Raw genomic sequence first — 20,650 nt, forward strand, 5'->3', positions numbered from 1 at the left:
AAACTGCAGAGGTAGGCAAGTGCTAATGAACTGGGCATTTCCTACCACAATTTTTAAAATTGCATATGGAGCTGAAGTTCTTATGAATAAAGGTAGAACACCTGAGAGCAACTTTGTGGGGATACAGAAAGTTATGTCTTTTACAACATTTGACCAATCTCCACTCTGTGCCAATCTGATGTCCAACAAAGAATTCCTCATATTTGTAACCCAGTAGCACAAAGAAAGAAGGGAAAATAAGGCAAAACTTTAGTTTTTACCCCTTATACAAAGTTGATTCAATTTTAACCAGAGATGTAAAGTCAAGGTGCTCTGGCTCTCCAGCCTAGTTACTGCCAGAAGAAAACAGTCACACAAGGAACTCCTTTTCATGTGGAATTTTAGAGATGTGCTTGTAAGAGGACAGCTTTAGAGAAGTGCTGCCAGCAGAGTCTCTTTTGGCAAATGTTAACAATGTCCAAAAAAGGATCTAGCACAGGAAAGTTGGTCAGGCTGTAGGTGTGAATGCAACCTACACATTATTTTTTATAACTAAAAGTGTAACTAAAAGTATAACTAAAAAGTACTGTATCTTGCACTTAACAGCCAGCCAAATGCAGCCGACACTGTGCTAGTGGTTGGTGAGTTTCACTAAACACACAGTTGTAGCATAGTCACTCAGTTTAATAGTCTTAGTGTAGTAGCAGTAGTAGTAATAAAATTTTTATTATTTATTCCCCACCCATGTTTGTATGAAGAGAAGTTTCCTCAAAAGAGTTCATCATGAGCAATTGCAAGACACACATCTAATGCAGGATGCCTGCATACAAAAGAGACAAATGATCTGCACACAAAGTGTTTCCAAGCAATGTTTTCTGAAGCCAAGAGGTAGAAAGCATAGCCTACAGAAGGGGTGGGTCAGAAAGTAGAACAGAATCGTTGGTTTATATGTATTCTTTTATAATAGCTTAATCAAAGTTTGTAATAGCTTAATCATGGGATGCGGGTGGCACTGTGGGTTAAACAACAGAGCCTAGGGCTTGCCAATCAGAAGGTCAGCAGTTTGAATTCCTGTGACGGGGTGAGCTCCCGTTGCTCAGTCCCAGCTCCTGCCAACCTAGCAGTTTGAAAGCACGTCAAAGTGCAAGTAGATAAATAGGTACCGCTACAGCGGGAAGGTAAACGGCGTTTCCGTGCGCTGCTCTGGTTCGCCAGAAGCGGCTTTGTCATGCTGGCTCCATGACCTGGAAGCTGTACGCCAGCTCCCTCGGCCAATAACGCAAGATGAACGCCGCAACCCCAGAGTCGGTCACGACTGGACCTAATGGTCAGGGGTCCCTTTACCTTTACTTTTAATCAAAGTTACAAATTTTCTCAATCCATTCAGATATAGTAGGAGATATGCTTTCCCCCAATTTTTAGCTACTATAAACTTTGTAGAAGTTATAAGGTTAAACATTATTTATTGGTCATTATCTCGAATGACATCTTTTAGATAACCAAGCAAAAATACTGTAGGTTCCTAGTGGACGTGGTATCCTAACATATCAAAGATATTAACCCAAACCAATTTCCAGAATATTTTTATTTGAGAACAATTCCAGAAGATAAGTATGTAATTTGCTTTGCTTAATCACATCCCCAACATTTATCCAACCCTGTTTAGTAGTTTCCGCTATTCGTGACCCCATGGACCAGAGCACGCCAGGCACTCCTGTTATACAACCCTAACTTGTATATTAAATTCAATTTATAAGGCATTAATACCAGTGAGAGAGAGCTTTAAAATAGTTCTCTTTTGGATCTGCTGAAATTAAATTATAATGGAGGTTGTCCTAAACCCAGTTCCATTGTTTCCTGGTTATTCTCTGATCCAAATCTCACAACCATTTTCTCATATATGTAGTATCCTGGTTCCGGTCCAAGTTTAACCAAAGGTCATAGAATCTTGCAATTAGGCATTTATGAGAGATAAATAGAATTTTCCATTTGTTCTCTTTCCTGACTTTCCCATATTTTTTGCATCAAAGAGGTCACAACTCTAATTTTAAAACCAACCTAACAGGTTTGTAGAAAAAAGGGTATTTTTTTGCAATGTTTTGGAACACGTTTGATGATAATGTCCAACAGTATGCTGCTTCCAACCTGCTGTAATAGTATTTCTTTATGCTCTTTGTCTTTGGTTTATTTTAATAAAAAAAATTAATTAAAGGAAAGAAGGAAAGGAAAGAAAGCAGGGCAGAATGCAGATCTCTGGTTGTTAAAGGCCAAGCCTCCACCTTATGTGTTTATGACAATAAGTCGACAGAATCCCTCCGGCATATAATGTTCAATTGCCCTTTGTATAGTGCGGCTCGGACGAATATACTGAACCCAATAATCCAGGAATTTGATGACAAACCAGCAGAGTCATACCTTGCACTTACCCTACAAGATAATGACCCCCATTGAACTCTGCAGGTAGCAAGGTTCTTAATCTCAGTCCTCTCTCATAAGAGACTGCTGTATGATTATTGAAAGTTCTACATATTTTATTCTATTTTCTTTTGGCAATTATGCATATATCTGTGTGCACCCAAATGGCTGTGGTGTAAATTTGTACAGATGTTTTATGTCTATGTTTTTCTGATAGATGGTTTGTGTTTTATGTTTCAATGTAATTTTGATTGTGTGGGCTTATAGCCGCAATAAATCTGAATCTGATCTCTGGTTGATTTGCAACATAGGAAAGTATTTCTGACTCCTTAAAAGCAACAAGAAAATGGTTTCCCCCTCATCTAAATGTGGCTGTTGTTGAAATGAAGAAAACTAACTTGAGTAGACACTGTGCATGTGTAAGTTCAGTGCACCTCTGGTAGGCTACTGAGGAAAAAATACACCTATTGCTACCATTCATAACACACCTCATAATGTGCTCAGAGGCACCACTGTTCTTTAATTTTAACTCTATATACTTTTTGCACGACTGTGGCTGGTAGATTTAGGGGTTCTAGTAGACTGACAAGCCTAAAATTGGCTCACCTCTTGCCTAAAAGAAAGAAAAATGAAGACCCATCTCTGTTCTAGTCTGTTGTTTTTTAGGAGAGTGGTCAGAGAAGCTGCTCTTGTAGGATAATATGAAGAAAGTTGTTAAGAAATATATGCTGCCTGCTGTATCTCCAGCACTGAGGATACATCACGTGTGACATCATGGCCTGGTTCACAAGGCCTGCAAAACCAAACCTTACCTTAGTAAGCCTGTGTTGGCTCCTGGAGAGAAGCTTATAGCCACTGAGCTCCTCCCTGGTCCTTTTTGCTGCAGCACTGTGCCAAGCTATCTCCTTCCTAACCTCGTGGTTAGCAAGCAGAGAGGTGAACCACAACCCCCATTCAGACAACATGCTAAGTCATGCAGCAAATGGTACTGGAGGGGAGAAAAGGTGGTAGAAGCTCCTCTCTGGGATCCTACACAGTGGCATATCAAGCCCAGGCAGTACCCGGTGCAGCGCCTGTGCGGCACCCCATACAGAGTGTGGCATCCCGCGCGTGCGCACTCCGTACAGGGTGCCGCTGGCGTGCGGCACCCCAAATGTCACCCCCTCCAGGGTGGCACCCGGGGTGGACCGCTCCCTTGCTATGCCACTGATCCTGCACACTTGCATTGTTTTCCTAATTCAAGGTTTAGCTTAGCGTATCATGCAAATCAGGCCCAAGTGTGTGACCTAAAGCAGCAAAAAAAAAGTACTTCTTATGCCAACCCTCCCCTCCTCCATATTTCCTACTCCCATCAACTTCTCCAAACATTAAGAGAATGTGTTCAAACACAACATTAACAGTCTTTTTTGGGGAAATATTCAGTTATTCGATGAGCAAAGATGTAAATCATCCTCTATCTGTGACTAGCTGCAAACAACCAAAAGGGGAGGGGAGGAAAGGCCTTTGGATGACAAGCTGCTGATTCAGAAGTTTGCCTTAGAAGGAAGAAAATTCCCAGGCATGGTTAAATAGCTGTTGCTGCACAAAGCAGCAATCCCAGAACTCTATAAACATGCCTCAATTGTTTAGAATGAGTCATCCTCAGACTGCTGGCTCTGCTGCTTCCTTGCCTGCCTTCCTTCCCTCCCATTTCTGCCCCAAAAGGAGAACATACTACAAGCAACTTATGCAAAATGGAATATGATCAGCAGCGGTTACTGTGGTCTTAATGGCAGTGCTTTTTGCACATTCTGGAATTCAGCCACCAACAGGAATAATTTTTTCTTAACTACTGTCTGCTGGAAAACAGTCGGCATCTTGAAGCTTTTATATTTCCGTAGGTTTCGCTGAATGCAAAGTATTAAAGAGGAAAATTAAAGCCAGCCTTCTTTTCTTGCTCCACATTTGCTTGCTTCTTTTGTGTAAGGCAATTCATGACTGACAGAGCTTCTTACATCTTAAAGAGCCAAATTACACATTAGGTTAGCTACATAACTGGGCCCTTTAAGATTTTTTGTTTTTACACAGTTCACCAGCACAGGGCTCCCAATTCTTATCAGGACCCTAGTGCAGAGGAGTGGGGTGCTATTAACCCTTAATCTCTCAGCTATGACACCAAGAAATCCCCTGTCCTCCCCAGAGCACTTTTACACTTCAAATAATTGCTTGTTGTTGTTTAAATAAGGAAACAAACAAATGTTGCTTTAAAAAATGGATGGCCTGCTTGACACCACAGGTATGGGATATGACTGACAACTAAACCAGGGCTTAAGAGAAGAGTGGTTCAGTTTGGATTGCCATCTTCACACTTAAGTGCCGTTGAATCTTTCCCTTAGTTCCCCCCCCTGCCAACAGCAGCACTCGAAAAAGTTTCCCAGGTTGCTCATCTGCATGAAATCTCAACAAGTCTGTGGCAAAAGCCAGTTTCCACTCTCAAAATAGTCACAGGAAGAAGAGCAGCTTCCTATTTTACATCTCTTCAGATATATAAAATTCCATAAGTTTTGAAGCAAAGGAGGGTTGCTATAAATTTCAATAACGGTAACGGTAAAACCAATTGTTCTGTTTTGTGATATGCTGCTTATTTAAACAAACACGTGCTACAGCTCTATCACACACAGATGTACACCCAAAATATAACAACTGATAAGGCAGAAAATCAGGAGCGACATATTTCTGGAAGCAAGAAAAGGCATAAAATAAAGGTATGCTAATAAGAGTAAGCCAATTGGGGATAAAAAATAATTCATCAATATTCAAATGTTCGGTAAGTCCCTCACTCTCTTTGACCACTCAAAAATAATTCTTCAAAAAATCCTAGCCTTTAACTGTTTGAACAGTATATATCATGTCAATATCAGAAATTAAATACATGGCCCTGTCTATATTTGCTTTCAATGTACAGTAATAGGTCTCATAATAGCCACTGCTGCCCCCCACTGGCAGTATAGGGCAATGTCAGTGTTTCACCTCAGTAAGCTCGCTGCTTAAAGTTACCAAGAATATATTTCTTACGGCCTTAATGAAAACATTCAAAATTAATCATTGTAAATGCATTTGAAGATAATCAGAAAACCCTCATAGGGTGTATTTAGGTCATCATTCCCTGCATTCCCCTGTTCATCATCGAAATACAACTGTTTCAACATTAGGCTTGTAAATGGTTTGTCCACATCTAGTTTATAATTTGAAAACACAAGCCTGGTGGAATTTGGGAAATCTTATCAGTTAAACTAGAGAGCAGCACTGCTTCTGAGAGGGAATTCACGTGGTATGAAGTAGTCAAGTGCCTGCCCTTTCCGACTAAAACTGATACAGTGGAACCTCGGTTTTCAAGCGTCTTGGAAGCCGAACGATTCGGAACCTGAACGCCGAAAACCCGGAAGTGAATGCTTTCGTTTTTGAACGAGCCTCAGAATGCTTAATGTTTCCTACCCTAAACCAAACCAAATTCCTAGTGCTGCAAAAGCATGCAAAAAAATTTCCCCCAAAGTTGACTTGGGGGGGGGGGGAGGATGCTGCCAGTTCTAAGTTCTATTCTTAAGTGGCACTGAGCAAGTTCCCTAGTTTATTTAAAACAAAACAAAACAAAACAGCATGTAAATGAGTTGTTTTAGCCACTGCTCTTTCTAGGACTCATCCTAAGGAATGCTGGAAGAGCAACCCAGTGACTGATGCATTCCTGAAACTTCCCTGTACATGCATAATATCAACAAAGGAGACTGAGTGGTGATGTAATGTCTGAGGACATGCCACAGAGTAAAGATAATTTTAGTTTTATTCAGAGAGCATACATTAACTCTTGCTTGAAAAAAGCAGCAAAGTAGTGCTTTATATTACTGGTGGCCCGGAGCTTTGCTACATCTATAGCAAAGCAAAAGGGGGCGGGGAAAACGGATTTCAGAACTAAGGAGAAATGAAAGAGGCAGCACTGATCTAAAACAAAGGAAATTTTTCATCAAGTTTTGGGAGTCATTCCCTAAAATGCTGAGATCGTGCTAAAGAAATTCGTATTTCACCAAACTTTACTCACTTTTTATTGATAGAGGCATCAACCTAAGTAGAAAATGGGGGATGGGGGGGGGGAGATGACACATGCATGACTCCTGTGTGACACAGGGAGGAGTCAGGGGGTAGAGCCAAACACAACAGCAGTGCAGCTTCAATGGCTGGTGGCTCCTCCTTTCTGGAGCTTGGCCTCCTCCTCCTGCCACCGGCCCAGGACTGCTTCCCCTCTGTGGCAGCAGCAGCAGAAGCGTCCAACCACTGAATCAGCACTGCATTCAGCTCCACACTCGGCCTCCTCTGCAACTGATTGTTCTCAAAATTGGGGTGGCACCCTCCAATATTTTATGGGAGGGGTGAAGGGACCTGGGCGCCTTAGAGTTGGCACCTATGTGAGATAGAGCATTAGTGCAGTTACAAAAAACTAGACTCCACCTCCCATAATGCCACCAAAACCAGGCATTCTGAAGACTACTTTTTCTCCTCTCCCTTCTGCTACCTAAATAAAATATATGCAAGTTCCCAACAGCATTCCTTTTTAATTTTTCTCCGGCCCCCTCCCCCTCTCCCTACCATACTGCACCAGCCTTCTTCCCTCCCCCTCTAACAAAGGAAAGCACTCGCCCCCTTCCGCCCAAAATGGTGGTGCAACTGGTCTCAGTCACGTGAGGTCAGATAACCCGCTAGTAAGTCATCATAACCCACTAGATGATCAATATCCTAAAGGGTAGGTCTGGAGGCACATGGGGTCATCACCATGTAGAAACAAAGCAGCTTAGAGTCTGCTCGGTGCCTAGGTGGTGACCGAACCACATGCACACCCCTTTGGATTCCATGATGAAAACATGTGGGATATAAGTTTAAGAAACAGGTAGAAACAAAGGGAAAGCAAATAAGCACATTATCATCTTTCTAAACATTTGCACCAGCCATCTCAAATCAAGGCAACATGGTGCACTGCCTCCTCCCAATTAACATTTCTGCATTAGCCAAGGCACGATTCGTATGGAAATATAGCCATGTAACAGCTCTGCATGGTGTGCCATTTGCTTGCAGCTATTTGCTGTGAAGCACGGTCCAAGTTCTCGCATACCACAGTAATATGGTGAAAACGCAGCAGAGCCATGTTGCAAGCAGCTGTATGCACTAAAACAGCTCGCTATCTGGGGCTTTTTTGGAACAAACTCATATGATGCATTGATGGGAGTAGAAATGGAGCCTTAGCTACCACAGTTCCATTACCCTGTTTAGTATCAAAGTATTTCATTCCCCCTCCCTTTAATGTGTCTAGTCTGAAAGTCACGTTAGTGGGGTGAAGTGGACAGTGGATTTCAACCAGAGACATACAGTTTCTAATGACCACCCAGGTGAGGAGCTCAGTGGACAACCTGGGTCAGCTACCATCTCTCGGCCTAGTTCACCCCACAGGGTTGGCTAAGTTGTGTGGATATGTTGGCCAGGTCTCTCAGTGCTAACACCCTTCTTTGTTTTAAGCAAGGGGGAAACCTAAATATAGGCACACTGACCCTGTGTTTTAATTCCATGCCATCAATGCTCTTGAAGTGCCCATTGAGCCAGTATGGTGTAGAGGTTAGATTGTCGGACCTAGGTGACTGGGGTTCAAGCCCCCATCTGGCAATGAAACTCACAGGATTAACTTGCATCAGTCACTCCTTCTCAGCCTAACCTACCTCACAGGGTTGTTGTGGGGATTAAACAAGGAGGGAGGGAGCCATATATGCCACTTTAAGCTCCTTGGAGAGCAAGGTGGGATATAAATACCACAAATGAAATATTTATTCAGCTCATAGACTTGGCAACTGAGGCTCTTTACCTGATCACGATCACCTGCAAAACAGCAGCTTTTCATAGTACAAGAATTAAAGTATCCTTGGTTGTCAAACTGGAAGACAGGCAGACGGGAGTGGATGTCATAAAGGACTGGTGGCAGCCGACGTCTGAGAGCAAGCAGCTGTGTTCCATTGCTGTTAAACCGCACACTCATGGCACTCTGAAGCGATAGATTCCCACCATACCGGAGCAGGGAACTAGGAAACAAGAAACCAAAAAGAATCAGATGGGCTGCCGCAATTTAACTACCATGAAGCATCTATCGGCCATCCCTCCTTATCACAACAAGACAGGAAGGAGTTCAAAGGAGGCAGAATGTCTGTAGATGTGTAACTGTGTTCCATGAACCACACTTCTCCTTATATTACTCAGACGTCCTAAATAAATTTCCAGGAAGGAAACATTACTGAGGATCCAATAAGCCACCCAAGCTCTATACTTAAGGACTAAATTATGAATTAGATGTGTAGCAAAATTTCAGTTAAATTTTTGGCAAAATCTCAGACAAGTAGCAATGTTTATTTCAAGTCCCAAATCCAGTTAAGAGTATTTGCTAAAACTTTGGCCACAACTAACTACATAAAAATTACAAAAGATGTACAGTGGATAAAATCAATTTAAAATTAATCCCAAAACAGGAAACTAAATAACCTGTTGAATAGCCTCTGAGGTTCAAGAGGGAGGGAGCCTTTCTGATCACATCTAGGAAGGCATGCCAAAGAATTGGGAATAGAATACTCAATGCATGGCATCAGATGGATACAAACTGTTCATCCGAATTACAGAGGAACTATTAACAAAGACAGTAAATATAAATAGGGTTTGGCTCCCAGTGGACCTCAGAATTTATTGTGGCAAAAGCATTCATAGCTCATTCACTCACTGTATCATAATCAGTGCTTTTCTTTTGGTAAAAAAAATGAGATGCTGGTTTGCGCATTGATAGAAGTACCATGGGGGCCAGCACAAAATGATTTTACATACAGCAGGATTAGAATTTTAAATTAACAGTGGTAAAAGTAATAACCTATTGAAAATCAATCTTTCCCAGCTATTGAATGTCATCGTAACTAAAAAGTTTTCAGTTCATCCACAGGAAGTCTCACAGTCAGAGAAGCCAAAAGAATGTGATTCTTCCTTCTCATTTCCAACCAGCTTGCTGCCCCTTCAAACCTCTCTTCAATCTTCTCTTGGTTACTCCTTAGGCAAGTACAGTTGTCAACTTCTTAAAGGACCGATCCTTTGTTTTGCCGCAATTAATCCAGAACGCAGCAGCTAGACTGGTGACTGGGAGTGGCCACCGGGACCACATAACACCAGTCCTGAGAGGTCTGCATTGGCTCCCAGTACGTTTCCGAGCACAATTCAAAGTGCTGGTGCTGACCTTTAAAGCCCTAAATGGCCTCGGTCCTGTATACCTGAAGGAGCGTCTCCACCCCCATTGTTCAGCCTGGACACTGAGATCCAGCGCAGAGGGCCTTCTGGCGGTTCCCTCGTTGCGAGAAGTGAGGCTACAGGGAACCAGACAGAGGGCCTTCTCGGTAGTGGCGCCCGCCCTGTGAAACGCCCTCCTATCAGATGTCAAGGAAATAAGCAGCTATCCTATTTTTAAGAGACATCTGAAGGCTGCCCTGTTTAGGGAAGTTTTTAATATTTAATGCTGTATTGTTTTTAACACTCGATTGGGAGCCACCCAGAGTGGCTGGGGAAACTCAGCCAAATGGGTGGGGTATAAATAATAAATTTATTATATTACTACTACTACTACTACTATTATAGCAGCTTGACCTGTAGATATTAGCAAAGTGAACAGATTTGCCTGCTAATGTCTACAGATCAAACCTGCTGTTAGTGACAGGCCAAGCCAAGCTTTGTTTCTTTTCCTGGTCTGTTAGCAACCCTATCATCAATCTATTTCCCCCTTTCTCACATGCCAATTTGCTTGGAAATACTAAGAGTTTTAAACAGAACGTACAGTACTGTATACAAACTACAATGGTAAATTAAATATTCTGGGCAAGGATGGAAGAGGAGTTTGGATTTGATATCCCGCTTTATCACTACCCCTTTGAGGAGTCTCAAAGTGGCTAACATTCTCCTTTCCCTTCCTCCCCCACAACAAACACTCTGTGAGGTGAGTGGGGCTGAGAGACTTCAAAGAAGTGTGACTAGCCCAAGGTCACCCAGCTCTTAACCACTAGACCACACTGGCTGGAGCCCCAGCTATATGATTGGTGCTAAATAATAATATGCAGCAGCTAAAGCAGGTTGAAAACCTAGCTTGGTCCCCCATCCCAATTTATATAAACAAGAAGATGCTTATTCCACAGCAATTCCTTTAGCCTTACTCTGTTGCTTCACATAAACATCAGGAAGAACTTTCTAAGAGCTGTTTGACAGGGGAACAGACTCCCATGAGAGGTGGTGGACTCTCCTTCCTTGGATGGACATCTGCCCTGTATTATCTAGTACATGGGACGGCAAACCAAGGCCCGCAGGCCAGATAAGGCCCAATTGCCTTCTGGATCTGGCCAGCGGACGGTCCGGGAATCATCATGTGGATCGCCAGCGCGCGTTCTTTCCCTCTCCCTCACACAGCGGCCAGCGCCTCCTCCTGGCTTCTCCCTGACCTGCCTAGAGGAGGAAGGGGGCTGGGCTTTGTTGGTGCCAGCAGCAGCCGCGATCAAGCGGCTGCAATTTTAAGTAGCCCCTCTCCAGAGCCCTTTTGCGCGCTGCTCATTTTCCCTCTGTTGCTGCCGCCAGCCCCTGCCGCTCGCAAGACACAGGTAAGCAGCCACAGGGGTTCGTGGTGCTCTTGTATCATATCAAAATATAGTCTGGCCCCCCACAAGGTCTGAGGGACAGTGGACCAGCCCCCTGATGAAAAAGTTTGCTGAAGCCCTGATCTAGTTGATATTGCAAGGGGTTGGACTTGATGACCCTTGTCGTCCCTTCCAAAACTACGATTCTATGATTCTATATTATGAATTCCTCTACATATAAAGTATTTCCTGTTTATTAAACTCGCAAATATATTACCATATGTCTACGTTAATCGAAAGAGGATCTTCATACAAACAGCTGGATTAGCTCAGCTGGTCTCTCAGCTGAAGAGGATTTGAACTAGACATTTGGCAAAAGATTCCTGCATTGCAAGGGGATGGACTAGATGATCCTCACGGTCCCTTCCAACTTGATGATTCTATGATTCTAAACATTTAACTTTTCCCCGTCTACCCTGCAGCAGAATATGTGAACAGGCCATGATGATGTCATTTGCCACACAGATCCTATACAAAATGATAAATGAAGCAGGATATGTGGAACAGCAACATTTTGGGTCTTAATCCAAGAATAGATTTTTTAAAGGTTAAATCAGTTTTTACCAGTAGCTAACAGACAAATGAGAAGAGAGAGGATATGACAAATGGGAGCTACTGTCTGCATCAGCTAATGGTTTCCTTTCCAGGAAAAATAGACAAGATAGTCTAAATAAAGCTTTTCTCCCTTTTGGCAAGTTTTATGGATGGATTGTTTTCCTGAGGCTTGAAAACAGCTAACAACTGCCAACAAAGTGCAAAGAAGGAAGGCATAGCATGAAGTTGGGACATTTTTTAAAAGAAAAAGAAAAGAGGAAGAAATGACCACAACTGTATTCATAATATTAAATCTGCATATCTTGATCTGACACACCTGACTGAATTGCAAGCTTGCCAGTGGTGTCAGGAAATTACAGTCACTGAGGCGGAGGAGGAAAGGGCCGAGGAATGGGCAGGAAAGAGTTGACAGTTTCTAGCACTGCTGTTTACAGTATAATGGGGGTGGGGGAAGCCGAGAAGAGAAGAGAAGGAGGGCTCAATGCCTTTAAAAGAGGATTCAATGCCTTGAACACTCAACACACAAAAGCAGACTAATACACAGTACAGTTAATACAACTGGCAAGCTAATATTTTAACCCACCTGATATTTTTTTGACTGTGCAATAATGATTTACAGTCAGAATGGCATGGGGGGGCAGACCCAAAAGTTAAACAGGAAAAGTAAAGTTAATCTAAATCAGGCATAGGCAAACTCGGCCCCCCAGATGTTTTGGGACTACAATTCCCACCATCCCTAACCACTGGTCCTGTTAGCTGGGGAACATGGGGGTTGTAGTCCCAAAACATCTGGAGGGCCGAATTTGCCTAAGCCTGATCAAAATGGTTTATCAAGGTGAATGATAAGCACACAAAAGGGTAGGGGAGAAGAGGATATTGCAAGGCAGGATTTTAAACTGCCTTAAGGTGGAATGGAGTTTGTGCAGACTTACAGACCTATCCTACCACATCCCAGATAGCAAATTCATTCTCCCAGTGCAATTCTCCCTTATGCAACTTACATGGCACCATCAATGCACAAGAAACAGCCACAAGCAGGCTTGAAGAAGCACAAAACAATATTTAAAAGCATGTTCCGCAGGTACCGACTGTTGTGGGAAGAAATGGAAAAATGGGGTTCACCAAATCTAAATCCTTAAACCTGTTCCTCACTTCCACTGTGTGGAATAAGAGATTTGATTTAGATTGTGTCTTACTGGCCCAGTGGTTTTTCCTACTTTCTTCAGTTTAAGCTGGAATTTTGCTATAAGAAGCTGAAGATCTGAGCCACAGTCAGCTCCAGGTCTTGTTTTTGCTGACTGTATAGAGCTTCTCCATCTTTGGTTGCAGAGAATATAATCTATCTGATTTCGATGCTGCCCATCTGGTGATGTCCATGTGTAGAGTCGTCTCTTGTGTTGTTGGAAGAGAGTGTTTGTGATGACCAGCTTGTTCTCTTGACAGAACTCTATTAGCTTTTGCCCTGCTTCGTTTTGAACTCCAAGGCCAAACTTGCCAGTTGTTCCTTTTATCTCGACTCCCTACTTTAGCATTCCAATCCCCTATAATGAGAAGAGCCCTATGATGAGAAGAACATCCCTCTTTGGTGTCATTTCTAGAAGGCGTTGTAAGTCTTCATAGAATTGGTCAATTTCAGTTTCTTCAGCACCGGTAGTTAGTGCATAAACTTGGATTACTGTGATGTTAAAAGGTTTGCCTTTGATTCGTATCAAGATCATTCTATCATTTTTGAGACTGCATCCCAGTACAGCTTTCCCCGCTCTTTTGTTGACTATGAGGGCCACTCCATTTCTTCAATCTACGGGATTCTTGCTCACAGTAGTAGATATAGAATCATATGATGGTCATCCGAACTGAATTCGCCCATTCCCTTCCATTTTAGTTCACTGATGCCCAGGGTGTCAATATTTATTCTTGCCATCTCATTTTTGACCACATCCAGCTTACAAAGGTTCATGGTTCTTATATTGCAGGTTCCTATGCAATATTTTTCTTTACAGCATTGGACTTTCCTTTCGCTTCCAGGCATAACTGCAACTGAGCGTCCTTTCGGCTTTGGCCCAGCCGCTTCATCAGCTCTGAATCTACTTGTACTTGTCCTCTGCTCTTCCTCAGTAGCATGTTGGACGCCTTCCGACCTGAGGGGCTCATCTTCCAGCGTCATAACTTTTATATGCCTGTTGTCTTTGTCCATGGAGTTTTCTTGGCAGGGATACTGGAGTGGCTTGCCAGTTCCTGCTCCAGGTGGATCACGTTTAGTCAAAACTCTCCACTATGACCTGTCCATCTTGGATGGCCCTGCACGGCATTAGCTCATAGCTTCTCTGAGTTATTCAAGCCCCTTCGCCACGACAAGGCAGTGCCATGGCATAAACCTTTATCGACAAGTCTAGGAAGTCCAAGTCTAGAAAACAGTCCTGGAACGATCATGCTTTGTGGCCTTAGGATTTGGATGGTTGATATTCACCAATGTATAAATTGCCACACTTAGTTCTATACAGTATATGCTACCATGTATTGGCCTTATGCACATTGTGATTTGTTGGCACCTCCTTGTGGCAGAGAAACCTCATAACAGCTTTGTTAAACCACCCACGCTATTCAGAAGAGAAATGTTTGCCTGTCGTCTCAAACAAGAGCAGAGGTTGCCTGCATGACCTTCTAAAGAAACCAAGAAAAGGCCTGGGACAGCCATGCCATGTCTTTTGCTGACACTGTACATGCATTCCATTTCTGAGAGGTTCTTTTGGATAGGAGTTGTGCACTGTTGACACAGGAAGCTGCCTTCCACCAAGTCAGGCCTGTGGTCCATTGAGCTCAGTATTGCCTATGCTGACTGGCAGCAGCTCCCCAGCATTTCTGACAAGCATTAACTATGTTTGCACCAACCTAAAAACATTTATGTAGTCAAGGCTGGAGAAAGGGAAGCTCATGGCTGAGAGGAGAGAGGCTGGGAGGTAGCATGCATGGTTGGAAGACGTTTTTAACTATAATTGTTTTTAGAACATGTTAACTCTTTTAGAATGTTCTTGCTTTTTATTGTGTATCTGTTTGCTACTCTGGAGAAGAAGAAATAAATTCAGTAAATGATTCCCACGATCCCTTTGTTGGCGCCTGGAAGGAGATAGCAGGTGCTTTTACACAAGGGCTTATACAGCCAGTGTTCTTTCACTTTCCACAGAACCTATTTTTCCTTTGTCTCAAATCCTGAATCCAAGGGTGGGGAACCTTTGGCCCTCCATATGCTCTTGAGCTACAATTCCCATAGCCCACAATCACTTGCAATGCTGTCTGGGGTTGGTGGGATCTTCCGGGTCACGTGGAAGCTGTTTCTGGCAAACCAGAGCAGCGCACGGAAACACTGTTTACCTTCCTGCCGGAGCGGTCCTTATTTATCTACTTGCACTTTGATGTGCTTTCAAACTGCTAGGTGGGCAGGAGCTGGGACCGAGCAACGGGAGCTCACCCCATTGCAGGGATTCGAACCGCCGACCTTCTGATCAGGAAGCCCTAGACTCTGTGGTTTAACCCACAGCGCCACCTGGGTCCCTTGGAATAGTAGAGAGATACAAAGTCATTCTGTACATCCTGGGAGTTTGTGTAGTATAGACAGGATGAACCTAGCTCGTATGTCTGTATAATATTATCAGTGAAACTTAACATGCTTGTTATCACTTTAAATTTTTGTTGCACTATTGTACTGAGATTTTAAAATTGGCAGATTCAAGCCAGGAAGAGGCAATGATGGGGAGAAGCACATTTCAGGAAAGGTAGTGGCGGAGATGCAGGCAGGCAATTGAAGATATAGGGCGATGTAGATAGAGCTACGGTCTTCAGCTACATCGCTGCCCACATCATCCAAGTCTCTTCCAAAAAAGGAGAAATGACAGCGTTATAGCAATCTCCTGTATGCAAGGAATGTAGAGCACTCTAGCTGGAAGCCAAAACATTTGATTACAAATGGCCAAGAAAGTAAGTGGGAGGACAATGTCGGAACAGTTTAGGAGCAATATCATCCAAATTCTCTATGAAACCTGAGTGAACAAATCATGTCAACTACAGAAGAAAAATGACCAGCATGGAAGCACCCAGCACTACCATATGTAGTGGAAGCATAGGGGTTCAATAGGTCATTTAGTAAATTTCATTTGTTCTAGAATAGGGCAAGGGGGAACAAATTCCAAAGCCAGAAGAAAAACACACTTGGATTGAATAGGACATTTCAGTGACAATAAAGGACAGCCCCATACAGAATGAGGCTGGGAGACTGCTTAGTGATGCCCTCTTCACTAGCAGTTTTCAAAATAAAGTCTGAATAGACTATCACGCTTTGAGCAGTTAATTCTGCTAGATGGTCCATAGGTTCCTTCTATTTGATTTGAGACAACATATACAGAGCTCATGGATACATCAACCAATTGCCATTAAGTGTGGAGAACTACTAGTCAAGGAACTACTTAGTCAAACATAATTTTCAACATAAAAATGTGGTCCATGGAAATTTCAAATATGAACAGCCCAGGCAGTTCAAAACTTATTGGGGCTATTGGTGAGCTGTAGGGAATTAAGAAGTCGAAGCAGTTAACATGCAGTTAAAAGCCTCAAAGCCTAATACAGATCAACCTGCTGTTTCTCTCTGACCCAAAGCTGCTACAGATTTATGTTCAATCATGGTCACACATATATCCAGTTTGTCTGAAATGTTTCAACAGAGAAGCTAATATTACTTAGCTTTATAAACTAAAGAAAAAAATACACACTTAGAGAAGTTTAATTACTCCACATTACTGTTGTGGGGGGAAAGATCCACTCAGCGTTCTTTGCCTAATCGATCAATCCTGGCAATGAATGCTGGGTGGGTATTTTCCCCACAACATTACCAAGCACCAAGTTCAACTGTGAGTTCCAGAAGGAGCTTCTTTCTGTCTTCCCACAAAAAAAGACATAAGAAAGAGTCGTCTTACCTTTGAGGCTTGCGAATGTCCCAGAGTCCTACACCTTCCTTTGAGTTGGCAGTGGCAAGTAGCCTGGGCTCCACTGGATTGAACATCACACTGTGAAAGGCTGATGGATAATTAGCCAAGCAGAAGGGCTCTGTTAACAAAACAAGATAAGATCAATTTACTTTTAAAGGCACAACACCTCTTGTACAATGCTGACGGCTGGGTAAGCTTTTTCTTAATGGGACATTTGTCAACCTTTTCAAGAATTTATTTAGTGTCGGTAGTCAGGTTTTATGCATCTTTCCCTAGCATTAAACAGAATTCCCACATACAAATTGGTAATTTGTGGCTCAAATGTACAGTGCTAGTGTACGAATGAAGTAGTACCTGCTACAGAAACCATTTTTTACTAAGTGGGAGATCTTGGAACTCTGACAGAGTGTGGAAAATATTTTAATTTAGATTTGTGTCTTATAAATTATTTTAGTATAATCCATAAACATTGCATTTACTAGCGCACAAAACATTGCGGTAGCACAAGGGAACTTCTCATAAATTCCTGACATTCCATCTAATTAAAACTAGATTATGGCATTAAAAGTAATGTGACACAAACTATTTCAACAGAGTAGAGGTTTTTCAACAGTTTTATTTCATGGGTTTAATGTGCTACAACAAGCAAGTGTAGCTGCCCCATCAACATCCTAAGGCTGGAATTACCGGTATTGTCCAAGTTGCCGAGAGAACTCCGAATTCCAAATATCTTTGCCAAATCCATACACTTTCCTTGTTACTCAGTTTTCCAGCATTCCCGCCATTCTACCAAAAGCTTGTTTGTAATAAAATCCTTAATGTCTAACATTTCTAAATATAGGTCAAGATCTAGGATTCAATGTACAATTGCTTCCTTATTTGACCCATTTATTTCCATTCCCTAAATCATCACAGACAGACTTCACTCAGATGACAAACAAAATTCCTCATTGCACAAATCCCTTCACCATTGAAGACACCCATATTTAAAATTGTGAATTATCAGACACTGGCTGCAATCCTATCCACACTCAACTGGGAATAAGACCCATTGAACATAACTGGTCTCACTTCTAAGTAAATATGCTTAGGATTGTGTCAAGAGTCATATAAATTTTTTGCCTCTTTGAGTTGTAAATCCTGTACCCAATGGACAGACATTACAGTAAACCAAAGCTTTAGCATTATGAAAGAGAGCCAGAGGGAGCCTTTAGCTCAAATACTCCCCCTTTTATTTCAATGTGACTTATGTTGCAAAATATAGTTAACAAACCATGGTACATGACCTCAGATGACACAAGCTGTAGCTAAGCAAAAGTAGTTAAGCAAAAAATAAAGAAGGCGGAAACTTCTGAACTACTCATACATGTGCATAAGGAAGTCAGGAGCTGGGGGAGCATGTGATGCCAAGCTTCACTGCAGCTTATTCACTCGCTGAGAAAGATGGGAGTTGGGAATCCAACAATCTCCAGAGGTACACAGAATAGCCACACCTAGTCTACAGAAATCTTCAAACCTCAAGGATCCACCTTTACATTACAGGCAACTCCCAATTTATGTGTTGGTTACATTCCAAGGCACCATGCGTTTAAGTGAAATCAAGTATATTTGAAACATCATTGAAAAAAGCCTGCAAACACACCCTGTTCCACCCCTGCCTCGTTCTGCGGCGTTTTCAGGTCACTTCCAGGTTGAGCACGATGTGCATACATCAGATGCATCTAAAATGGTCACTGCCTGTGTTTACAGGGACCTATGATGGAGATCTTCAAATATCTAAGAGCTGTCATGTGGAAGATGGATCAGACTTGTGTTCTGCTTTGCCAAAGGGCAAGATTAGAACCAATGGGTAGAAATTGCAGGGAAGCAGATTTTGGTTTAGGTCCAGACATGGTCATCCTTCAAGAAGCTGTGCACTGCTCCTTGATTTGCTTTTTCTTTTGTAAGTAAAGAAGCATTTTCTACTTATGTATATAGGTTACTTTAGTAAGATGAGAAACTTCCTAATGAACAAGAGCTATTAGACAGTGATCAAGCTAAGCTGCCTCGGGAGGTAGTGCCCTTTCTACTCTACAACAAAAGCAACTCTATTATGCAGAAATATATTCAAGGGCCATCTACTCCCCTACTCTCTTTTCACCAGTCCCTAAATCACTCGCAGTTGGGGGCATTTTGTACCCATATGTATGGTATCTTAATAGCAGCTTCCAAGTCAACATCGTAGAAAAGATCTTATTTAGTTGAACTCTCAACTAAATGAGGAAATTTGAAGAATTCACACATGGCTTCTACACAACCCCTGTCCAAAACCTAACCCAGTGAGTTAAATTCAACAGAGTCCACTGCAGATCAATAGGCAAGTTTCCAGTTTACAAAGCACAGGGAGCGATTGTAAATGCTCAGCGAATCATTCTGAAAATCAGTGCATGAAAAGACTTAAAGGCAGAGGTATAACCCTGGCAGACACAGTTCATCCTTGGGCCTATGCCCAATGAACCAGCCCATACAATACTAAAGTAATCTTTGTAAGCCCTCCTCTAGGTGACCCAATGAGGTGAGGTGAAGGGGGCACTGCTTGGCTGCGATTATCTTCCTTTGCTTTTGCTGGAAAGGCTTTAACATGTCATTAACATTCTATTCAGGTTTTCACAAAATCTTACAATTAACAACAATCCTCCCTTCATCCCCCCCCAATCCAATAAGATTAGTTCCCCCTCCAACACAAAATTCAGTGCAAACACTTATATTCCTAGGATTATGATGATTATTTTTTGGCCCACGGTACAGATGTTTCATTTCCCCAGGCTTTTTAAATCTCCACTGATACTGGCTTAGAGTACCAATGGACCTGATCTTTTATTCTTGTGGGAGTTTCATTTCATTGGTTTTTATTAGTGTCAGCTGCCCTAGAAATACTTGTAAAATCAAATAAGACTCCACCACAACAGGGATAAAGCAATCCATTTCACCCTTTAACACACTCTAGAGATGTAAAGTTTCTGGAAATCTCAAAGCCATGGGGCAGGGGTGGAAAGAGGACCTTTCCCCTTCAAGAACATAGAATAAATTCCAGAATGATTTAAATATATGCAATACTAACTTTCCTATTAAACCTTCACTTGTTTTACTGCTTTAACATGGAATGCATCATTTTAACTTTGCATATAAAATTGCACTATTTAACATATTTTTTAAAATTTACCGAGCAATCATATGCATGTTTATTCAGAAGTATAGTGGCACTTATTCCCAGGTAAGGATAGGCTTGAAGCCTCAGAAGTGTAAATGGCTTACTTATGCAGCAAGGTGTCTGCATGATGTCATTTTAGGGAGGAGGTGGAAAGTTCAACTAGATGTGAAGGGTCATGCCAAAAGGACAGCATATAGGCATATTCTTCATTCAGGTATCTCCAAATGAGATCAAAGATCACCAGAAGGTGGCAAGCAGCAACTCACAAGCAACTAAGGTTCTAGGATATGACAACACCTCCTAGGTGCGGAAATGCATCCTGAATTTGCATGTTGTCTGTGTCTGCAGCATATATAAGAATGATCACTCTTGAAGAAGTAGGGTTGCCAGACTCAATAGAGGACAGGACTTCTGTGCCTTTAATTGCCCTGCTCTCTTTTGAGTCTGGAAACCTTAAAGAGAAACCAGCAGACCCTTTGCTTGGAAATTTAACAAAGGGTCTGCTGGTTTCTCTTTAAGGTTTCAAGACTCAAAAGAGAGCAGGGCAATTAAATGCACAGAAGTCCTGTCCTCTATTGAGTCTGGCAACCCTATGAATAAGTTAAATCAGTAATGATACACTGGGCAAGAGATTTTGGTTATAATATACAGTTTTCTTCATGGGAAAAGTTATGGAAAGAGCATTTGAAGTTTACAGCCTGCTGTTCGCAGAAAGAAAATTATATAAAAATGATGTACTGTTGGTATTTGACAGCTAGTAAAATTGTGTAAATGTATAGAACCAGTTCAAATGTGTGCTGGAAATGTAAAAGGAAAGA

General features: G+C 42.1%; 1 protein-coding gene across 2 annotated transcripts in view; it reads right to left on the minus strand.

The window, feature by feature from the left end:
* Window positions 1-20,650, minus strand: part of DCAF5 (DDB1 and CUL4 associated factor 5) — a 42,671-nt gene that overhangs the window by 11,200 nt on the left and 10,821 nt on the right. For both annotated transcript variants that reach the window (XM_035113580.3, XM_088669856.1), the window contains exons 5-6: window positions 16,631-16,760; window positions 8,273-8,486 (exon numbers count right to left, since the gene is read on the minus strand). In XM_035113580.3, coding sequence (XP_034969471.1) covers window positions 8,273-8,486; window positions 16,631-16,760 — 344 coding nt within the window. The remainder of the gene's footprint in view (window positions 1-8,272; window positions 8,487-16,630; window positions 16,761-20,650) is intronic.

The sequence above is a fragment of the Zootoca vivipara genome, chromosome 1 (genome assembly GCF_965207765.1).
Source record: "Zootoca vivipara chromosome 1, rZooViv2.hap1.1, whole genome shotgun sequence".
In the NCBI taxonomy this organism is placed as follows: domain Eukaryota; kingdom Metazoa; phylum Chordata; class Lepidosauria; order Squamata; family Lacertidae; genus Zootoca; species Zootoca vivipara.